We start from the raw sequence: 21,998 nt of genomic DNA, 5'->3' as shown, positions 1-21,998 counted from the left end.
CTGACCCCGTCTGCTGGGGTGACTGACCCCAAAGAACGACGAAGCCACGTGCCTTTCACAAGAGAAACCCGGCGAAGCAGATCTGACTCCCCCGATCACCCCAAGCGTGGAGTCGACCAGCAGGGCCGGGACCAGGTGACAGGGAGGCTGCTCTCTTCCTGGGCATCACAGCAGCCACGGACACCCCGACACTAAGGAGCTGGACGCCGAGCCTGCTTCGAGAGACAGAGAGGGACGGAGCTCCAGGCGAGGCCGGGTGGACGGGGCCGCCGGGCCCCTCTGTCCTCGCTCAGGGCTCAGCAGGGGCCCGGGTACCAGACCCATCGCCGGGGCTACCTGTTTAGTCAGGGATCCAGGACAGATGCACAGAGGCTCTGGGGAAAAGCTGACTATGTTCCCACCTTGTCCTCTAACGTAGCACTTCACATCGCTGCCACAACGAGCGTTTCTGCAGGTTTCTGCCGCGGTCCCGTGCGCCCCGGGCACCCCTTCCGCCGGGCCCACCACTCGACGAGCAGCCTGAGGCCCGGGGACTGACCGTGGAGCTGGGCACTGCAAGGGGGCAGTCAGCTTGACAACTGCTTCCCCGTCACGAGCCACTCGACCGCCACAACCCAGGTATATACACAACCCGGAACGGACACCGCAGACCCTTCCTCTGTTCAAAGAAGAGGGAAGGCAGACACTGTCGCTTTTCCGCTTCCAGCCTTAACCGTCACCGTCCCCAAGAAGCCAGAACCCACTTTCATGCCGCCAACTCCTCTTAAAACCCCTCAAAACTTTAACTACTACGTGTCTTGGTTTGGAATGCAGAGTTCGAGGTACTTGAGGTTGTTTAAATTCTATGAGAATGAGAAGGGAAGCCAAGCAAACACTGAGCTTGTGACCACAATCTCTCATCACTTTTGCTGATCAATTTTGAAGACGGAAACAGACAAGCCCAGGTCACCCTGCAAGCAAGATGTCTCCAGCCAGCTTCCTCTCACCTCCTCCTGACACAGGTAAGAAGGACCCCCCCAGACAATGGAGCTCGAGCTAAGAGCACAATTCAGGTGCCTATCACATTTGAATCACTCTGTGCTTTATGGGCAAAGAAGCAGCTACAAACGTTCCTTAAAAAAACAAACACAAAAACACACACATGGGGCTTCCCTGGTGGCGCAGTGGTTGAGAGTCCACCTGCCGATGCAGGGGACGCGGGTTCGTGCCCTAGTCCGGGAGGATCCCACGTGCCGCGGAGTGGCTGGGCCCGTGAGCCATGGCCGCTGAGCCTGGGCGTCCGGAGCCTGTGCTCCGCTACGGGAGAGGCCACAACAGTGAGAGGCCCGCGTACCGCAAAAAAACAAAACAAAAAAACACACACACAGTTGTCCAACAGGAAGATCACAGCAAAGACCAGATGATTTACCTACGTGGCCTTCCCTCACTCTGTTGTTCCTTGGCGGTCTCTCAAGCTCACGCGCTATCAGAGAAAAAGGTTTTCAATGTCGGGAAGAACCTCTCTCTTCTAACACCCACATGGAAAACAAGACCAGAAACAAAAATCCACCGCAGAAGAAACCCCAGAAAAATCCAATTTGGAAAGAATTTAATTAACAAAATAAAACGGGGAAAACGGTCCCGGAGGGGCTCTAGGGAGAGGGGACCCCCCCTCCAGGTCGCCACCCGGCCCCGCCTGACCCGCTCTGCTCGCTGCTGCCTTCTCAGGCGCTCCTCAGTCTGTACAGATTGAAAAGCCAAACGCCTGCAGGCTGCTTGGGAGTGGCTCTGGCTCCCCCAGGCTGCATCGGCACATCAACACATGCAAAGCAAGGCAGTTTCAAGGGCTTCACCAAACAGTTACTTTTGGCAAAATGAGAAAACCGACAGAAAGCTGAGATTCATAAGCAGGGTTAAAAGCCACTGAAGTGAAACCAATGTATTTCTCGACAGTATGGAGCGAGACTACAGCTACAATCTTTTTTTTCCTCTTGAAGTCTCTGCCATTCTCTCCCCCAACTCAGGTCAAAGTTCATAGCAGCATGACGCAAAGTCCTCTGTCAGCCAGCGTTCTCACAGGTCACGGTCAGTCTGTCCGGAGGATCATGGGAGGCTGCTCGCTGTCGTCCTCCAGCCGCAGGGCGCGGGCCTCGTCCTCCAGGCCTGCGCCGCCCACCGCGCCCAGCTCGTCTGCATAGGCTGCGGAGAGAGCGGGCGCTTCAGGCCGGGCCACGGGCCGGAGACCTCGAGGCCACACCCGAGGTGGGAACTGGGCCAGCGGGGAGCTCACAGCCCACGGGGCTTGGAATTCTCGCCTCTCCCCTGACCAGCAAGCTCCCTGCAGCCTCAGGCACCTCAAGAGGAAGTCACTGACCTTCCAAGACCCATGAAGGCCAGAAAGGAGCGGGCATGGTAACAGGGCCCTGGTGCACAGGCTGCAAACCAGCCTTGGTGAGCGGGGGGACGCTGAGGACAGCGACAGGGACACAGCCTCCCCTGACCGTAAGAGGCCTTCACCTCTAAGAGTAAAACAGCGAGCGAAGGCCAGAAAGGAGCGGGCATGGTAACAGGGCCCTGGTGCACAGGCTGCAAACCAGCCTTGGTGAGTAAGAGGCCTTCACCTCTAAGAGTAAAACAGCGAGCAAGGACATCGCAGCGTGAGCAACCAGAGCGCCATCCGGGTGAGGTCCCGGTGGGCCTGGGGGGAGACGGCTCACAGGGCGCCCCGGTCTCCGCCGCGCGTGTCTGCCCGAGGGCCTCCCCACTCCGTCCTACCCCCCTCCCAGCAGGGCCTGCTCGCTGAGTGATTCCACAGCCGGGAGGGTAAAGACTGAGGGTGCGGGGCAGCTTTTCGGCTGAGGGGCGGCAAGCGGGGAACAATCCACGTGCACCCAAAACCACGAGGACTGCCGCTTCTTCAAAGATGGAGAAAACGAACTCAGCCTCGAGAGGCCTTGACAACCGCACTTTACAACAGCTGGCCCGTCTCAACGCCCCTGCCCCCGCCCCTGCCCTGTCCCCGCGGCAAGAGGCAGGCGGGCAGCCCTGGTGAGAGCGAGAGCGGGAAGCATGAGACCCACGGGCCTGGCCTGATCTGCCTTCCAGGCCCGTCCGCAGCCCTTACCCAGTGCCGTTGGGGACGAAGGCACGTGAGGACCCTTGGCCACGGCCGTGCTGTACGTCTGCGTCACCAAGGGGCAGTCGTGGGACGTGGAGTCTAGGATCTCATTGGTCGTCTCCATGCTGCCGTCCAACCTGGAAGGGAAGAGAAAAAATGACAGCAGGGACAGGCAGGGGCACGAGGACAACACAGCCCGTGGGCCAGCTGGGATGGACCTGCAGCCACAAGGCAAAGGCCCCTCGCAGGAGGAACACGCATACGCTCATCACACCGCGCTGACCGTGGAGTGGCCCCCCCGAGTCTGTTCACGGGCATTTCTACACACTGAGTCTGATGAAAAAAGCTGTACCTAGGAAGGCAATCTCATCGCAGTTTTAAAGACTGAACATAAACAGAATACACTGTGGAAAAAACAAAATCACCCCCACGTTCACACTGACTGTAAGGGTATTACGGTATCACTGTTGAAGAAAAAAAGCAAAAACAGAAAATCCAACTGCACTACCTTCCAACTGACTGATATTAATTCCTTCTTTTCAAAGAGAAAAGCTGCATCTCAGTGAGACAGCAGGCTCTCAGAGAATGTGCCCTACGCTGTGGACAGCACCCTGGGGCCATCCCTTTTGTGCGCAATGCTGAGCTGCATCCTTAGCAGAGCCGGTTCCAAGGAAGAGGGCCCATGGGCCCCTCCACAGGGAGAACAGTGCGCACCGGCCGCTCCTGTCTCTGCCTGGCTGCTGAGCCGGAAATGGGCAGAGGCGTGGAGAGCGGGGTCCGTATCCCCATGGAATTCTGTCTGGCAGAGCGAAGCTCCCACACAGCACAGGCGGCTGCACTGGGACACGTCCCTTTGCATCCCCGGCTTCCGGGGAAATGAGCAAACCCCCAACGGGCGCCCAGCAGCAGCCTGGCCACTTGGAGGAGGTGTGGCCGAGGTGCAGCCAACTCACTTGTGCTGTTTCATCAAGGTGCACTCTCCCCCCTCCTGGGGGTCCAGATTGTACATGTACAAGTACCCGTCCGAGGCTCCCACCAGCAATCGGGGAATCTTCTGGATTCTAGTGAGAATAAAAAGCAACCGAATTCTAAGACTGAAGCTTTCACAAAGTTCTCATTAAACTAGCCGCTTTCAGCCTGGCCAGGGAAGAACCCCCTGCCCGAAACGAGCAGATGTAGTTTCATGAACTCGACACTGTCCACGTGTACGAGAATAAGGATCGCTTCTGCTGTGCTGCCTGAGGCCGTAACACCAAGGCCAGGGGGAACTTGGTGTGAATAAACACTGAGGCCCACAGGAGAACAGGTGGAAACAAAATCAGTTTCGGGGTTTCTGTGATTACTAACGGTAGATATTTTCATAAACATTTCAACGATGCAAAGTGGATAAAAAGGATGTAGAAGAATGTTTCTGAGATCCACGGAATCGTGCAGATGTGCTCTCACTGAATTTTCAAGACAATCTTTTTTTTTTTTTTTGCGGTACGCGGGCCTCTCGCTGTTGTGGCCTCTCCCGCTGCGGAGCACAGGCTCCGGACGCGCAGGCTCAGCGGCCATGGCTCACGGGCCCAGCCGCTCCGCGGCATGTGGGATCTTCCCGGACCGGGGCACGAACCCGCGTCCCCTGCATCGGCAGGCGGACTCTCAACCACTGCGCCACCAGGGCAGCCCCAATCTTTCCTTGCATGGCTGTACTTGGACTATCACCGTGAGGCAGAGAGGCCCTGTGCGTCCTGCAGCTGACTCAGCTTACACGGGGGCCTTGAACCTCGTGAGGCGCTGGCGCTGGAGGACCAAGGGTTAAATACCGGCGCTCTCACGTGGTCTTGACCTAATGATGTTTTTCTAAACGTTCTCAACAAGAACAGAGAGAGGAAGATGTGAGGATCAGACACCGCAGAGACAGCACCAGGGTCCACAAACAGCACAGGCCCACCTTACGATTCCCCGCCCCGCTCCTGTGACTCTTGCCTAAATCCAAGGTCTAAGTTTGCAGGTTATCCTGGCGCCACACGGCCACAGTCCCCGGTGCCCCGCGACCTGGCTCCCAGCTGGATGCGCGGGGGATGGGGGTGGGCCCAGAGGCGGCGCCCACTCTACTCACGTGGCCAGCGCACAGATGTTCTTGTGGCCACAGAAAGGCAGGCGGACTGTGGCAAAGGCTCTGCCCTGGTTGAACATTTCTGTCACTTGGGAGGGCAAGTAGCTGGTGGACGCCATGAGCACCTTCCCGAAGTAGCCGGTCCAGGTGGTGGGCTCCTCCTGAGGCCTGGAAGGAGGAAACGCTGTCAGACATACAAGGCCGGGCCCTTCACTGAGAACGACCACGTCCCAGTCTCACCGAGGCAAGGATCAGCCCCCAAACTCAAGAGAAATTTCCCAGACTTCAGGGAAGAGGGGGCACAGGAAGCCATGACCTCTCGGGACCCTGGGGACATTACAGAGCGTGTCCTCCGAGGGGCCCTGAGGCCCCTCCCTAGTGGCCACCTTAGATGATGGCAAACGATTAACTCCCTGCTCTGTAGCCTATGTGAGGACACGAGGGCCAAATCCAGAATCCCCCGCCCCAATCTTTCTAACGGGGCGTCTCCAGAGACCTCAGCTGTACAAACCCCAACTGCTACTTCCCCGCGGCCCATCTCTGCTGTTATCCATCTCGTATGCATGCTTTAAGTCATCCCAAACCGTAGCCCATCTCTGCTGTTATCCATCTCGTATGCATGCTTTAAGTCATCCCAAACTGTAGCCCATCTCTGCTGTTATCCATCTCGTATGCATGCCTGTAAGTCATCCTAAACCGTAGCCCATCTCTGCTGTTATCCATCTCGTATGCATGCTTGTAAGTCATCCCAAACCGTAGCCCATCTCTGCTGTTATCCATCTCGTATGCATGCTTGTAAGTCATCCCAAGCGTTCCTTAGGGTAAGACACACTATAAACAAACAACACTGATCCTACTGCACGCCCACCGCAGCAATGCGTAGTTCAAACCAACTGCTTCGCAGATGGAAACGGCCTCTGTGCAGCAGGGGGGCAAGCACCCCTCCCAGGGCAGCCCTCTCACAAGGGCTGTGGGAAGAGGCGCTGAGGGGACCGCCCTTGGGGCCTCACGGGCCCCCGGGCCGCCCACCATGCACTCCATACTCCACCTGCCCCGCTGCTGAGCCCGGACGTGGCGCTGCTCAATCTGGAGCCAGCAGGACAGCGCTCACGTGTCCACCCAGTCGGCGGACGAACCGCTCTGCGTTACCTGAACAAATGCACCTCTGAGACTCACTTTTCTTTCACAGTCTCGAGCTTGAAGATGTGCACAGTCTCCGTGTTGCTGGAGGTGGACAGGAACACGCCGTCCGTGCTGAAGGCCAGGGAGCAGATGCTCACACACCTGGGGCGAGGGAGGCCCGAGTCACACTGTTTTCTGGGCACAGAGTGCAACCAGCAGTGCCCCCGGGGACTTCACGAAAGTCACAGCGAAGGAAGGGCCCCGTGACAGGCACATGTGGGGCTACTGGTATCTTTCTTATTCCTTTCTAGTCACCCCCCCAAAACATGTGTTCAAGGAAGCAGAATGTCTGAAAGGTGACATCCAGTACGAGTAACCCTTTAATAGATCCTTATGTGGTTAACTCTTTGAGATTTCACGTACCTGAGGGAATCAGGACTTCACTAAACCATTTTCAGCTGAACGAGGCTGGCTTTACAGCACTAAGCTTAGTAAAAGAACCCCAGAATTGAGATATAGCAACTCTTAACACGGAACAGGGTAAACTGGCAACGTTGATCATGTTTAAAAGCAAACTTTCGATAAACTAAGACTCTACAGTTTACCTTAAAAATCACTGTTAAAATCCCAAAGCCACCAAACAAACCTACCTTTCCTCGTAACCCTAGAAATACAAGATGTATTCAGCCCTGTCAACAGTCAAGGGGCTTTATTCAATTCAGTACATTTTCACGGGAGCTCACGACACACCCAGCGTTGTGCTAAGGCTCAGGATATGATCTTTGCCTCAGTGGCGCCCGGAGGGAGGTGGAGCAGGAGCTCAGTTCACCGCAAGCAGGGGACTGAGAAGTTTAGTGGAAGGAGCTCCAGGAGCTCGGGGGGAAATGCTATTTCCGCGGGAAAGGCCTCCCCAGGGACACTCAACAGACCCAGAGGTTAAGGAGTCGGCAGGTCACAGCCATGACCTCCATGGAGACAGAGGTTCCTCTCCTGAGGAGCTGGGAGCGACGGGGAAGGGAAACCAACCACAGCTGGAAAGGAAGGATGCTGGGAGGCCTTGAAATCCAAGGCCTTTCGGGGTCTGGAGCCAATCCCAGGGGCAAGAAGACGACCCTGAGAGGCTCCAAACAGCTCCCACGATACTCCCATCTTCAAAGAACGACAGGCGGGGCTCAAGTCTGAAGGACGGAGCCCAGGGACAAGAGCAGAGCCCAAGGCGAGCGCGAGGCTGGATGGTGACCCGGGTGGGGCCGCACGGGGAGAGGCCGGCCCTGCTGTGTGTGGCACTGAAGGCCAAGCAAGCATTGCCGGTGGGAGGGACCTGGAGAAGGGTGGTCCCCAGTCCGAGGAGACCGGTCCTGCAGGTGGGGAAGCGGACGGAGCGCCGCGCGCTGACTGTGGCTTGGTGTTTCTTTAGAAAGAAGGAAACTACTATAAGGGCCAAAGCTATCTGCCGGAGTGCTGGGGAGCCGGGGGCGCTGGTTACAGGTTTCAGAGCAGAGCCTGAGGGGAGGAGAGCTGCTGACCAGGTCAGGAGCCCCCGGCTGCACTCGCCCCGCCCGAGCTCATCCTTTCACAACCCCGGGCCATCCGGCCACCGCTCTGTGTTCGGGGGAATCATGGACAAACAAAACCCAGTTTGCTCTGATAAAAATGTCCCTCTAACCTCCCACGACAAGACTTCCAAACCCCACCTGACCACTCAGCTGGGCTGAAGATGCTGGTCACTGAACTGGGACCCCCAGTGTTTGAGTTTCCAAGAGAGTATAAAAGTGAAATCTGAACTGAAGCTCCAGAATCCATTTCGGAGATTTATGTACTTTACCTCTTCACTCCTCTCCGGAACTCGAAGAGTTTTTGTCCTTCTGGAATGGAAAATACCCTAATCACGGTCCCCTGTGATAGGGAAAGAAGGAAAGAAAAAGGAATTTTAGCTGGGTAGCATCAGGTTTGTATTTCCTGCACATCAGACCTTAGTGGACGGAGTGATGACAGCTGCCCAGGGCCAGGGGGCCTCGGGGGCCCCTGCACCCCCTTCACACTTGACAGGCCCTCACCAGAGCACGCCCTGTTCCACCGTTCACACGATAATATGACGCCAACCCACTTTAACTCACTACTTCTTCTGAACACTAAGGGCCTTGAGGTCAAAGCGGGGATACAGTAGTTCTATTTTCCCTAAGCCATCCGAGGTTTAAACTATTAAAAACCCACCCCGGGAATTCCCTGGCAGTCCACAGTTAAGACTCGGAGCTTTCACTGCCGTGGACCTGAGTTCGATCCCTGGTCAGGGAACTAAGATCCCACAAGCTGCGTGGTGTGGCCAAAAAAACCCCCCAAAACAAAAAAACAAAAACACCCTTAAGCATTGCTTGGAGGCCCCTCCTTTAAGCGGAGCCACTGATCAAGGGCTGATTAACAACTGAATACCTGGAAATGTTGCTTAATTGCCTAAAAAGGAATGAAGCCAAACTTACAAAATGGAAGACCTACACCAAGAAAAGGTCTACACCCAGGACACAAGAAAATCTGACTAAACGGGGAGGACTAAACCGGGAGCTGCAGCACATCACATGGGGCAGGGGAATGAAATGCTGGTAACATGCCGATCTCCCCACCCCTCCCCCCAAATTCCCAGGGCATGTGTGGATGCGGGGCAGGACCTGGGCATCTGGGTGAGTTGATGAGACAGGACAGCCAAGTACGTGAAAATGAGTGGTACTTTCAACATCTAAATATTAAAAGAAAACTACAAGCGACAGTAACAGACTAACACAGAGACAGTCTGACAGAGCAGAATGGAAACACCTTAAAACAGGCAGCATCTTGAATCTGTGGGGTAGGAGAGTTATTAGACGTTTAACCTCACACTGTACAAACTTCAGACGGTTCGAGCCGTTAAATATAAGAAGATTGAGATTATCTGACATGTTTATAAACAGGAAAACAAAAACCCCAACCTATAAACAACCCAAATGTACAGCACCAGGAACTGTTAAATAAGTTGTGGTAAATTCATATAACAGGACACTACACAGCCATTAGAAATCAAGCTGGAGATAAAATGGGTCCCTTCTGGAAAATATTAATAAAGACAATGATTCTCTGGACAGCAGGACGCCAAGTCTGTAATTCTGGTTATCCAAAAATAACCATGGCAAAGGTTTTGTCCTTTGCAGCCTAAACTTTTAGATTTAGATATGTTCTTAACGGCATACCTACTGTGTAAAACTAATTAAGAGCTGTGGGTCGCAGCCTGACTGCAGTTCCTCGAAAACAAGATTAAGCCACACACCTCGGCGAAGCCCCAGCACCTAGTACACAGCAGTGCTGAGAAGGCCACTGGTGGTCTAAGGTCTCAAACTGAAATCTGTGAAATTAAGCGTTTGCTCTTTAAATCCCAGAAAAAAAATGTTCTATTTTTACTAGCCTTGAAATCCATGAAGTGCTTTACGGCCTCTTAATACCTAATAAAAGGTCATAAAGATTAAGACTGATTAATCAAGGGATAACAGAGTTTCGTGGCTGTCGTGATCCTCCCAGGGGAGAAGAAAAGGACAAGGTGACGCTGTGATTACCCAGCACAGTGTTCAAAACAGTCAGGCTTGGAGTCCAGTTCCTTTGTCGCTGCCCAGCTGGGGGACCCTGGACCGACGACTTAACCTCTCTGAGCCCTCACCATGAAGTAGGGGAAGGTTTACCTTACCGAGGGGTCAGTGAGGTAAATGATCATCAGGGGTCCAGTGAGTGACCCATAAAAACAGTAGCATCGCGATCACAGGAAGTGGGTGTGAGGGTCCAGACCCGTGCGGGAAAGGGAGAGAAGCGAGCCGACGTTTATGTACCTCATTTGGGTGGCTGGTTCTAGAGGAGAGGTGACTTAGGAGGGGGCTCCTTTAGGTTTTCAGTGAGAAAGCATCAAAGTAAACTAGGCAGTGGGCACTGAGAAGAGAGCAATGAGCCAGGAGAACGTCGAGCAGGCAGAGAAGGGAGAAGACACAGCAGCTGAGTTGGGAGAGGACAAGGGCCCACCAGGGTCACGGGGCCAAGAGAAGGGGGCAAACGGAAGGGATGTCCAAGCCATTTTGTCCTCCGTGCAGGGAGCTTAAAAAGGGCGACGTCCTCTTACCCCAAAATCCTTCTCACTGGAAACTCATGTTAATGTTTAGAGGTGACCATGAAAAGTTTATACGTAAGACTTACATACACTATCTACATTCAAATTACTACTATAGGGCTTCCCTGGTGGCGCAGTGGTTGAGAGTCCGCCTGCCAATGCTGGGGACGCGGCTTCGTGCCCCGGTCTGGGAAGATCCCACATGCCACGGAGCGGCTGGGCCCGTGAGCCGTGGCCGCTGAGCCTGCGCGTCCGGAGCCTGTGCTCCACAACGGGAGAGGTCACAACAGTGAGAGGCCCGCGTACCGCAAAAAAAAAAAAAAAAAGTTACTACTATAAATATATATTAATACAGCTGAAATACTGGAAATACGAAACCATCCCAGAAGGATGGCTAAGTAAATGACAGCTGAACGCGTACAGCCGTGACACGTGCTCCACCGAGGCGAGCGCGGCCGTGGAGCCCTGCCTTGTCTCTCCCCGCACCCGCCCTCCAGGCCGTGGACTGTGCCTAGATGTGAGCTAGCTGGTACAAAACTGCTTTGCTGGTTAGCAAACTAACTGTGTGAACAGAGGTGACCCAGTTTTCCACGGGCTGCAGCAGCCTTACCTTCTCGGAAGCAGTGGCGAGCTTGGTTCCGCTGGCGTCGAAGGCCAGTGCGGCTAAAGGGCTGTCATGAGCCGGGATCATGTTTGCAGCTCTCTGGAAGGAAGGGTAAAGTGACACCATGACCGCCATGCCCTGCGCTGCCCACCGGCTGTTACTACCAGCACGGTTAACACAGACGCCAAATCCCCCTATTAACCAGGGGTGAGGGCTCCAAGGAAATGCTGCTCAAAACCTTTTAAAAATAAGCAAAGCGGGCTTCCCTGGTGGCGCAGTGGTTGAGAGTCCGCCTGCCGATGCAGGGGACGCGGGTTCGTGCCCCGGTCCGGGAAGATCCCACATACCGCGGAGCGGCTGGGCCCGTGAGCCATGGCCGCTGAGCCTGCGCGCCTGGAGCCTGTGTTCCGCAGCGGGAGAGGCCACAGAAGTGAGAGGCCCGCGTACCGCCAAAAAAAAAAAAAAAAAATAAGCAAAGCAATGTCTCCGTGGAGTTTTACGGTTTTCTCCATTGCTTCCAGCACTTGTGCCGCTAGGCGTGCAGCACCGTGGGGACAGGAACACGTCCGGAGGCAGGATGACTCGAACCTGCTCGGGGACGGAGAGGGTGGCAGTGGAAACCATGCCCAGGAAACGAGGAGGGCAGAGCCTCCTTGGCCCTCCTTTTAGGAAGAAGGGGTGTTGTAAAGAGCTCTCCAAGGACCAAAGACCCTCACCAGGTTGATGGTGTCGAAGACCTGCACCTCCCCGATGGTCGCGCTGCCTGGATACGCCAGGTAACAGTTGTCGTTGTTGATGGACAGCGCACACAGGCCTGCGAGCAACACACGAGGAACAAACGCGGGTCAGATCCTCCAAGTGTCACCAGAACTCGTCACTTAGCAAGAACACAGAAATCAAGGGGAGCCCTGAGGCGACCTTGGTCGTCGTATCACTGGGTTTTAAGTTCCACACGCCCCAAACCGCCACTGTAGGTGACAGCAGGACTGTAAAAACAGACTAAAGCCCTTCGGTTGGAACTGGTTAGAAACCTCAAAATTGGAGGCTGACCGAACCAACAGTTTATGTGGTCACAAGACCAGAGCCAGAGGGACGGTAGCTTGCTTTAAGAACAATACGTTTAAAATCTGTGGGACCTAAAAGGAGAAGAAAATCTCTCTCACTGCCAGCCCTGGAAAGGCAGACCCGTCTGGTCCCCACGCACTCACCTGCGGGGTTTGGGGGCGTCTCCCGGATGGTGTGCAGCACCTTCATGTCCCGGATGTTGTGTATATACAGAGACTCCTCCAGGCACACGATCAGCCTCTGGAAGGGACACAACGAGACACGGAAAACCAAACGTAAGGCAGAGCCAGTATGACGCTCACTCCCGACCTCCAGTTAGCAGACTCCTGCACTAAGACGCTGTGTCCCTTCCGGAACCCTTGCACTGCGTGCTCATGGCACAGTGTCCGCTCGCCCAGGGTGGCGTCTGTACCCACAACTGCTTCCGCCGGCTCTACCAGGACTTCTAACTGTACGATTTAATTCAACCTTATAGAAACTAGTCTCCAGTTAAGAAAAACATGGTTTGCTTTTGTTGCGCTCTCGGCCCTCCCCTCACGAAAACCAGGTCTAGAGCCTGGGACAGGTTTGGTGAAGGTTTCCAAAACCGATGCTGAATGAGGCACGGCAGGATGAAAGTAAAAACTAGGGCTTTTAAAAAAGTGTAAAATTCTACACCCAGACTATTTTGCAGGTGTCAAAGTTCTCGCTCCATTTTCAGGAAGATGGATGTGTAGCTGATGCACCAAGGGGATGACAAGTCCAACGTGTTACACTTTGTAATTTACCATTTTAACCAACCTTTCTGTCAACAGACCCAGTTTCAACCATGTCAGGGGTGTCCACTTTAGTCACGCATGGGCCACCCGAGGCCACGTAACAAGCATTCCCTGCACAGAACTGGTTGTTGACAGAACGTGGTGACAGCCCTTAAGGACAAGGCTGTACTTTTTAAGCCAAAGCCATGTGACCATCTCATGGAATAAACTCAAGGGCCAGCCACCAGGTCTACACTCCGGGCCAGACATTCTTGTGGGTTTTGGGAGAGACACAAAAAAGTAATAAATCCTTCATCTTAAAAGTTAAATTAACAGTTAAAGGGATATGGAATTCCCTGGCCGTCCAGTGGTTAGGACACGGTGCTTTCAACTGCCAGGGACCGGGTTCAGTCCCCGGTCAGGGGAACTAAGATCCTGCAAGCCACAAGAGGTGGCAAAAAAAAAAAAAAAAAAAAAAAAGATAAAGATGCTCACAGATTTTTAAAAAAAGTAACATTTATAAAAAGCAAAAGAAGGTTCATGTCTTGAGGGATGAGTAAAGCAAACGGCAGAGACCAGGGAGTCGTCAGGAATGGGGCTATCTGAGCAAAATTGCCGAGACGAGAAAACAGAGTTGAGTCCAGGTGGGGGGTCAGGTGAGCAGAAGCATGGCCAGAGGGACCAGAAACGCCGCCTGGGGACGGTCGGCTGTGCCCGAGGGGCGCCACTGAGAACTCGGAGACACAGGCCAGAGGCCCCGGCAGCTGAGTGGGGTGAGAGCGCGGCCCACCTGCCTGTTCAGCTTCACAGCCAGGATGGTGTTGGAGTAGCTGTAGTTGCAGATCTCGGTCCCCTTCTTAAAGTGGCAAACCTTCAGCTTCCTGGGGGCTTTGAGGCTAACGATGGCCACCAAGCTGCTTGAGAACAACCTTTCCACGATGCACACATCTTCAGTGTCAGCTGAAAGGAGGAAAAAACCCCACATCTGTGTGTATCCCTGTCAACAGGCGCAACGCGCTCGTGTGTGCAAACACGTGTCTACGGGTGGGCTCCCCACTGCGAGCTCTGGGGCCAAGAGAGCGGGTCAAGCTTGCTGCTTATGAGGCCTGGACAAGCCGCCGGCAGGTCGCGCTGCACTCCGCAAGGAGGACCCACTCCTCAGAAGCCCCCCCTTTCCACACGTGGCACCCTGTCACTTCCCCCCCGGGGGGTCACCCAGAACCGCCTTCATCTGCTCCCTGGCTGCTCCCTAAACTCACTGGAACGTGAGCCCCGCCCAGACGGAGGCCTCATTTTCGGGCTCACAGCTGTAACCCCGGCACTTACAACTGTACCTGACATACGACGGGCCCCCAAGCGTTCCCTGAATGACTGCATCTCTGGAGAGCTTGCTTTCCTGCCTGTAAACGGGGCTCACGGCTACCCTAGTGTGAGGAGGGACTTACAGACTCCAGCACGCAGTCAGCCCTCGATCCCCGTCGCTCCCTGCTCCGCACCCCAGCTCAGAAGGCGGTGGGTTATGAACTGTGTGTACAGCAGCCCACACAGACAAGAACAGACACGGTGGACCCTGCGCGGCTGTTACTTCATCCCCATCTCCCTGGGAGGCCCCCATGCCCACACTCTCTCCTTACTCCCCCCCCCCACCCCCGCCTTGGTTTCATTGGCAATTGCCTGGGGCAAGTTCAGACGGAGGGGCAAAGAGAATTCTGGAATGCAAGAAGAGCTCAGAGCCAAGAATATAGATGACTTTCACGCGCAGCCTGTCTCGACCTGAGCTACGGCAAGTACCGCCGAGCCGGGGTTAAACACAGACCCGTTCACCACCCTAACAATGATCTGCGGCCACACTCTGTCGGGAGCTGAGCGGAGCACAGAGAACAGAGACACCCAGATGGATCAGAGCCCAGGGGACCTGGGAGGCCGGACTAGCCGGAGCCTCGAGAGCAGCTCCACCGTGAACAGGAGCGCGCCTGTGAAAGTCCGCACACCAGACCAAGTGCACGGCTACTCGAAAGCGCTCCTTCCACTCAGCTGTCGCTGACCTTAACGGTGTAACTTAAAAACACACGTGGGTTAGTTTCAAAACCAAACTACTACAGTGAGCAAGTGAGCTCTACAGGTCCCCGCAGAAAGACACAAACTGTTCTAGGGAAGTGCGTGCTGTCAGTCATCTCAACACGGGATTGGCAGCCAACACGCTCAGCGCAGGGCCCGACTACTGGGTGTCAGCCAAGAGTTATATCCAAAGTGGCGCAACTCATAGCTGTGGAAAAAAATTAAGGTACCGCTATTACATAGACTGGAATAGGCAGTAAGATCAAGTGCAGGATTCCAAGCTCTTTACGGTAATTTAATCACAGCTGCTTTTACACAAATGAGAATCACTTCTCTTGCCTGCAGCTACAAACTAACCTTCCTTCAAAAAGAACCACACAAGCCTGAAGCTTGTCTGCCCCGCAGCATCTCAGGGGAGCTGCCAACGCCTTCCAGGATCTGACCCTGGACTGAAGGGCACAATCACGCGTGACCTCCAGCACAGGGGACGCGGCCTCGGCCTGTTTTCATCGGCTGATTCGAGGCCAGCACCTGCACAGGCAGCGTTCCAACATCAGGCCGACTCGACTCGGGAGAGACCAACCTCCACCCAGAACGGCAACGATGTGCAGTAAAGATAACCTCCCCTGGGCCCAGATCCTCACCTTCTCCCGTGCAGGGCCCGCGGCAGGGAGGGGCAGGGCCCGCGGCTGGGAGGGGCAGGGCCCGTGGCAGGGAGGGGCTGGGCCCGCGGCTGGGAGGGGCTGGGCCCGCGGCTGGGAGGGGCTGGGCCCGTGGCTGGGAGGGGCTGGGCCCGTGGCTGGGAGGGGCTGGGCCCGTGGCTGGGAGGGGCTGGGCCCGCGGCTGGGAGGGGCTGGGCCCGCGGCTGGGAGGGGTTGGGCCCGCGGCTGGGAGGGGCTGGGCCCGCGGCTGGGAGGGGCTGGGCCCGTGGCAGGGAGGGGCTGGGCCCGCGGCTGGGAGGGGCTGGGCCCGTGGCAGGGAGGGGCTGGGCCCGCGGCTGGGAGGGGCTGGGCCCGCGGCTGGGAGGGGCTGGGCCCGCGGCTGGGAGGGGCTGGGCCCGTGGCAGGGAGGGGCTGGGCCCGTGGCTGGGAAGGGCAGGGCCCGTGGCTGGGAAGGGCAGGGAGGGCCGTCTCCACAGCCACGCTTGCTCCCACGAGGCTCAGGCCCATCCTGCCCGGCGTCTCACCCTTCAGGCTCCCACCTCCGAGTCACCTCACTCTCTCCTCAAGATCTGACGACGGTTTGGAGGCACACGGCCCCGATGGATCGCACCCTGCACTTCTCACGCAGTGCTGTCCTGTCATCCCTGGGAACCCGGAGGCTGGCTCAGCAGTGGTGACCCTCCCACCCCCGCCCAGGCCCAGTTTCCAAGGACAGGAGTGTGTCTGCCTGGGCACACTGCCCCCTATCGGGTCTGACGCTGGCTGGCACACTGAATGTGGCAACACGGACGCCATCCGGAGACCCCCACAGATTCTGATGGGGAGGCAGAACAAAATGTGAAAGGGAGGTGAGCGGGGAAGTGGACAGAGAACTCTGCAGCTGACAGCAGGCGCTGCGTAACAAGGAGATGCAGAGACGGGGGAGGGATGGATGGTCACGTGCGGGACACGTATGGCCAGAGAAAGTGCCTGTCTTGAGATAAATGAGCAACTAGAGGCACCGATGGAGAGACAGACAATGCAGTAGAGACAGGATGACGTCTGAGAAACTGGAAGGCATGAGACCCAGCAGGACTGGTTTCAATAGACAGGTACCCCCCTTTTCCCCATTTGAAAGGAGGGAGATGAGAAGATGGCACAGATCGGGGTGAGGGGGGCAGTCCTCTGAGGGAGGAAACCAGGGAGTTCCACGCTGAAAGCAGCCGTTTCTCCTTGAGGCATGCGAGCGGTTATCAGCTCTGAGGGGCACAGAGGTGGGAGGTTTAATGAGGGAGGACAGCATGAACAATCACCTCCCAGGGTAAGCAAACAGTTACTAGAAAAATGTCGGGTCAGCAGCAGGCACTGCCAGTCTCCCGCTGAGGCCGCAGTAATCAGCTAAAATTCAAGCGGAGGAAAATTGTATCAACGCAAGAGATGCAGAAGCAGCACGAGAAAACCCACTGCCTGTTCACAGTAAAAACTCAGAGACCTAAGGATCAGAGGAAACTTCTTCCATCAATAAAGGACTTCTGTGAAAAATGTCACAGCTAGCACCACACTTCATGGCGGACTTAATACTGAACTCTTCCTTTTGAGACCGGAAACAGGGCAGGGCCGCCCCTCTCCTCACTCTGGACTGGAAGCTGACAGATGGCCACAGGCAAGAAGAAGACATCAAAGGCACACGGACCAGAAAGGAAGACAGCAAACTACTACTCTGCAAGCTCATGGCCTCTGCTAAACACCTATTAAAAGTAATGAATGCATTTAGCCAAGTCACAGCACACGAGGTTAGAACACAAGAATCAGCCATACTTCTATACACCCTTAGCCAGCAACTGGGAAGGAAAACGAAGAGATTCCATTTACAACACTCTCAGAAACCAAAACATGAGGACGCAATTGAACAAAAGATGTAAGACCTCCATACCCAAACCCACAGAGTATTACTAAGAGAAATTAAAGAAGATCTTCATAAATGGAGAGACATACCACGTTCACAGACCGGAGTACTCCACATTGTATGTTAAGATACCAATTCTCACCCAACTGACATCTAGGTCCAATGCAACCACAATCACAATCCCAGCGGACTTTTTTTTGTAGCCACTGACAAGCTGATTTTAAAGTCAGAAAGGCAAAGGATCTAGAATATCCGAGGCTGTCTTGGAAAAGAACAAAGCTGAAGGGCTCACACATCATGTGACTTTAAACCTCAGTATACAAACAAAGTGACAGGAAACAAGACAGTATGTATCCGACATAAAGGCTAATAAGCAGACCAACAGAAGAGAATAAAGAGCAGGAACAGACACACACTTATAGGACTGTTTTTAGGCACCAAAGCAATTCAGTGACGGAAGAAAAATCTTTTCGACAAATGGTGGAGCAGGAATTCCTAGGGAGAAGCTTAAGGTGACTCATAGCTCATACCACACACCAGAATTAGTCTGAGAAGGAACCACTGAGCTAAACATAAAAGCTGAAACTATAAAGCTTTCAACGAAAACATTGGAAAAGATCTTCATGACTTGACAGTAGGCAAAGGTTTCTTAGAAAGGACAGAAAAGGCAAAAATCATAAATGAAAAAAATAAATCAGACTTCATCAAAATTCAAAATATTTGCTCAAAAGACAAGTCAAGCCACAGACTGGGAAAAAATATTTACAAAACGTATGTGACAGAGGTCTGGTATCCAGAATATCTAAAGAACTCTGACACCTTGACAATAAAAAGGCAGAACAATCAAATTTTAAAAGGGAAGAAAGATCTGAACAGATATTTCACAAAAGATACACAGAGGGCCAACAAGGACATCAATGTGTCCAACATCATTAGCCATCGGGGGAACTTAAACTAAAACCACAACGAGATATCATTAGACACACATCAGAACGCCCAAATGAAAAAGCCCAATATCGCCAAATGCTGGTGAGAACGCAGAGCCACCAGACTGTCACACAGCACTGGTGGAAACGCACAACGGACAGCCACTAGGAGGACCTGAGAGCTTCCTGTAAAACAAACACAGGTTCCACTCCTATTTACCTAAGACAAATGAAAACATGTGTCCACAAAAAGATTTCTACAAGAATGTTCACAGCAGCTTTATTCGTAATAAATAAGTAATAGCTAAAAACTGGAAAAAGCCCAGATCCCCCTCAATAGGAGAATGAACATACAGTCAGTAGTACATTCATATATTGGACAACGGAGATGCAACAACATGGACAAACCTCAAAAACATTCCTCTGAGCAAAAGAAACCTTACTAAGAGGGCATATGCTGCATTTATATGATGCAGAACAGGCGAAACTAACTCCTTGCCTCTTGGCAGGTGGAAGGGAGCTGGGAGTGATGGGGGAAGGGGTATGAGGGAACTTTCTGGAGTGATGGTAAACCTTGATAGTTCAGGTTACACAGATGTCTGTGCATTTGTCAGAACACAGAATGTTGACTTAAGATCTGTGCATTCCACTGTATGTAAATATTACCTCAAAAGGAAAAAATGAAAACAACGCTAGTAACTAATATTCACGGTATGGTATTTCAGGGAATGTGTACTGATGTCTGCAAGGTACTTAGAAACACAGACACAAAAAATAGGATGGATGGATAGATGGACGGATGGACGGAGAGATGGGTAAGTATGGTAAAGTGCTAACAATAGACTAAATGCTGGGTACATGGGTACTGGCTGTAAAATACTTTCAACTTTTCTGGGTGTTTGAAAATTTCCGTTCATAAAATGGTGGAAAAAGAAAAGGGATGTATCGTTCATTTGCTTAAACCAGGTGTAGAGAAAGTAGAGGAAATGGGTTTAGGGTGTTGCCATCCAACTATAAGTTTGAAATTTCTTTTTTTAAACTTTAATGAAAACAAGCAGAAGAGACTCCTTTTAGAATTTTAACAACAGGGGAAGTGTGGTGCGGAGGCAGCAAAGCTGTTTTTAGCAGCAAACATTCATAGAAGAGAACATTATGATGAACCTCCACAGACCTGCGTCACCTGGATTTCACAAATGTTATCCTCTACCATTTAGCTTCAGCTATCTTTCTCTTTGCTGAAGTTTCAAAGAGAGGCTCAGCATCTTGACATTTCACCCCTAAATACTTCAGTAACCCCTCTAAATAGATCAAGACATAGGAAAAATGTCTTTTCCAGCTCATGAGTAAAGTGGAAAATTTCTTACATCAAAATCAATTGCAAGTAGACAAGTATTTAACATAAAACACAAACCCAAAGAACCAGAAGATGACGTGAGAGACTGTTCATGCACCCCCGGAACAGGGGGAGCCTCCCTAGTACTCAGAAGCCTTACGAGCAGAGATGGATGCATCTGAATACACAGGAAGCCAAGACGGCAGAATGGCAAGGAGACCACAAGCAAGGTTAGAGAGCAAACAACCCGGAAGAATAAGAGCAACCCACAGCCAATGGCTAATGTGCTTTAAGTCTGTAAGAGACAAATAATCCAACAGAAGGGCAGGCAAAGGGGGAAAAAAGCAAATCAAGAAAAAAGCCGCAAATGACTACCAGCAATTCCACTCCTACGGTACCTATCTACTCAAAGAGAAATGAAAACACACGTCCACACGATCACACAAACGTGCACAGCAGCTCTATTTACGACAGCCAGAAAGGGGAACAACCCAAGTGTCCACTGACAACACATGGAATGTCCACACCCTGTAATACCAATGAGCAGCAAAAAGAAAGGAAGTGCTCATCCATGCTCCAACACGGGTGAACCCTGAGAACACTCCAGGTGAAGGAAGCCGGTCACCCGTGACTCCATTTATCTGAAACGTCCAGAGCAGTGAATGGACAGCGGGAGAAAGGAGGTTAGTGGCGGCCAAGGGCTGAGGGGGTGGGGGTGGGATGCAGTCGCCCTGCTAATGGACTGAGGGGCTCTCAAATGTTTTAAAATTAGCTTAAGGTAGGCTGCAAACTCAGTAAATATACTGGAACCCACTGAATTGTACACTTTAAACAGCTGATTTTTACGGCGTCCAAATTACATCTCAAAAATCTATTAAAAAAAAATAACCCACACAGGCAGACAACTGAGTAAATTTGAATTCTGGCCACTATATTGAGATCTGATGTACGAAGGACAGGGCAGCAGGGCCCTGAAACATCAAGCTGTGCTCCTACGAGCTCGTGAGTGATAGAGGGCCCTTCACCGTGATCCCCTCCAAGACCACGCGGCCCTGGACCCGGGAGCACACACAGGCTTCCAGGGTTCTCTCAAACTGCCCAAATCATACACTAAATATTGGGTTTTCTCTGGGAAATACCTGCAACTTCCATCAGATGTCCAAAGGAGACAGGAACCAGAAAACAGCTGAGGCTGCCTGCAAAAGGCAGATAACTGCCGGTCACCCCAGTTACCGCATTTTTGTCACTACTTAAGTAAAAAACAACCAACGGGATTCACCTCAGAGACCCTTCAAGCCCTAGGAAGCAACGTGCTTAGGTCTTTTCAGGAATACACCTTCCTAAAGCAACCTACTTTGACACGTTGCCAGTGGTTTCGGTTTGTTATTCTTCTGCTGCATCGTTTCCAGCTCTTTCACGTCGTTACGCTACACCTCACTCCCCAGAGAACCTTTACAAACAAGCATCCGCAGAACCCACAGACCCAGAGCCGCCAGTTTCCACTGAACTGAGGCATGCACAGCTCAGCCCTCCCGTGAAATACCAGCGCACAGGAATCGGGCTGGTAACTGAGGAGCAGGGTGCCCAAGTGAAAAGACGCAGGGCGGTCGGCACGCAGGGTGACCACGGAGAAAGGCTGAGCGCAAACCCCAGTGGCCTCCAGTGTCTAAGGCCTTTGCTTCCACGGCCCTTCGATGTGGCCTCGGCCACAGTTTCTGCCACACTTTCTTCCTAGAGAGTGCCTATCCAAAATTTAAGAAACGACTTCATTTAGGAAAGAATGTTGTTGGGACTTCCTTGGTGGCGCAGTGGTTAAGAATCTGCCTGCCAATGCAGGGCACACGGGTTCCAGCCCCAGTCCGGGAAGATCCCACATGCTGCGGAGCAACTAGGCCCGTGCACCACAACTACAGCCTGCGCTCTAGAGCCCGCGAGCCACAACTACTGAGCCCGTGTGCCACAACTACTGAAGCCCGCACGCCTAGAGCCCGTGTTGTGCAACAAGAGAGGCCACCGCAATGAGAAGCCCACGCACCACTGCGAAGAGCAGCCCCCGCTCGCTGCAGCTAGAGAAAGCCCGCACACAGCAACGAAGACCCAACACAGCCAAAAATAAAAAAAAAAAGAATGTTGTTTTGCTTCTGCTGGTGCTGTTCAGAGCTGGCGATGATAAAACTTCCCGTGGTGGGAAGAGGGGAGGGACAAAGCCATGAACTAACACAGCACACCCTGCAACCAGGCGTGTCGGCGGATGCCCGGGGCTCTGAAGAGACGCACGTGAACAGTCCACC

General features: G+C 53.3%; 1 protein-coding gene across 3 annotated transcripts in view; it reads right to left on the bottom strand.

The window, feature by feature from the left end:
- Window positions 1-1,571: 1,571 nt before the first annotated feature.
- Window positions 1,572-21,998, bottom strand: part of WIPI2 (WD repeat domain, phosphoinositide interacting 2) — a 31,930-nt gene continuing 11,503 nt past the window's right edge. For 2 of the 3 annotated variants that reach the window (XM_065893658.1, XM_065893660.1), the window contains exons 3-12: window positions 13,634-13,803; window positions 12,250-12,346; window positions 11,758-11,855; window positions 11,048-11,140; window positions 8,146-8,216; window positions 6,375-6,482; window positions 5,202-5,366; window positions 4,051-4,158; window positions 3,104-3,234; window positions 1,572-2,178 (exon numbers count right to left, since the gene is read on the bottom strand). In XM_065893658.1, coding sequence (XP_065749730.1) covers window positions 2,066-2,178; window positions 3,104-3,234; window positions 4,051-4,158; window positions 5,202-5,366; window positions 6,375-6,482; window positions 8,146-8,216; window positions 11,048-11,140; window positions 11,758-11,855; window positions 12,250-12,346; window positions 13,634-13,803 — 1,154 coding nt within the window. In that variant the 3' untranslated portion in view covers window positions 1,572-2,065. The remainder of the gene's footprint in view (window positions 2,179-3,103; window positions 3,235-4,050; window positions 4,159-5,201; window positions 5,367-6,374; window positions 6,483-8,145; window positions 8,217-11,047; window positions 11,141-11,757; window positions 11,856-12,249; window positions 12,347-13,633; window positions 13,804-21,998) is intronic. The other variant, XM_065893659.1, reaches the window with a different exon arrangement.

Source organism: Phocoena phocoena, chromosome 15, assembly GCF_963924675.1.
Source record: "Phocoena phocoena chromosome 15, mPhoPho1.1, whole genome shotgun sequence".
Lineage (NCBI taxonomy): Eukaryota > Metazoa > Chordata > Mammalia > Artiodactyla > Phocoenidae > Phocoena > Phocoena phocoena.
Note: the sequence above shows the minus strand (reverse complement) of the source record. Positions and strands in the feature narration are given on the sequence as shown.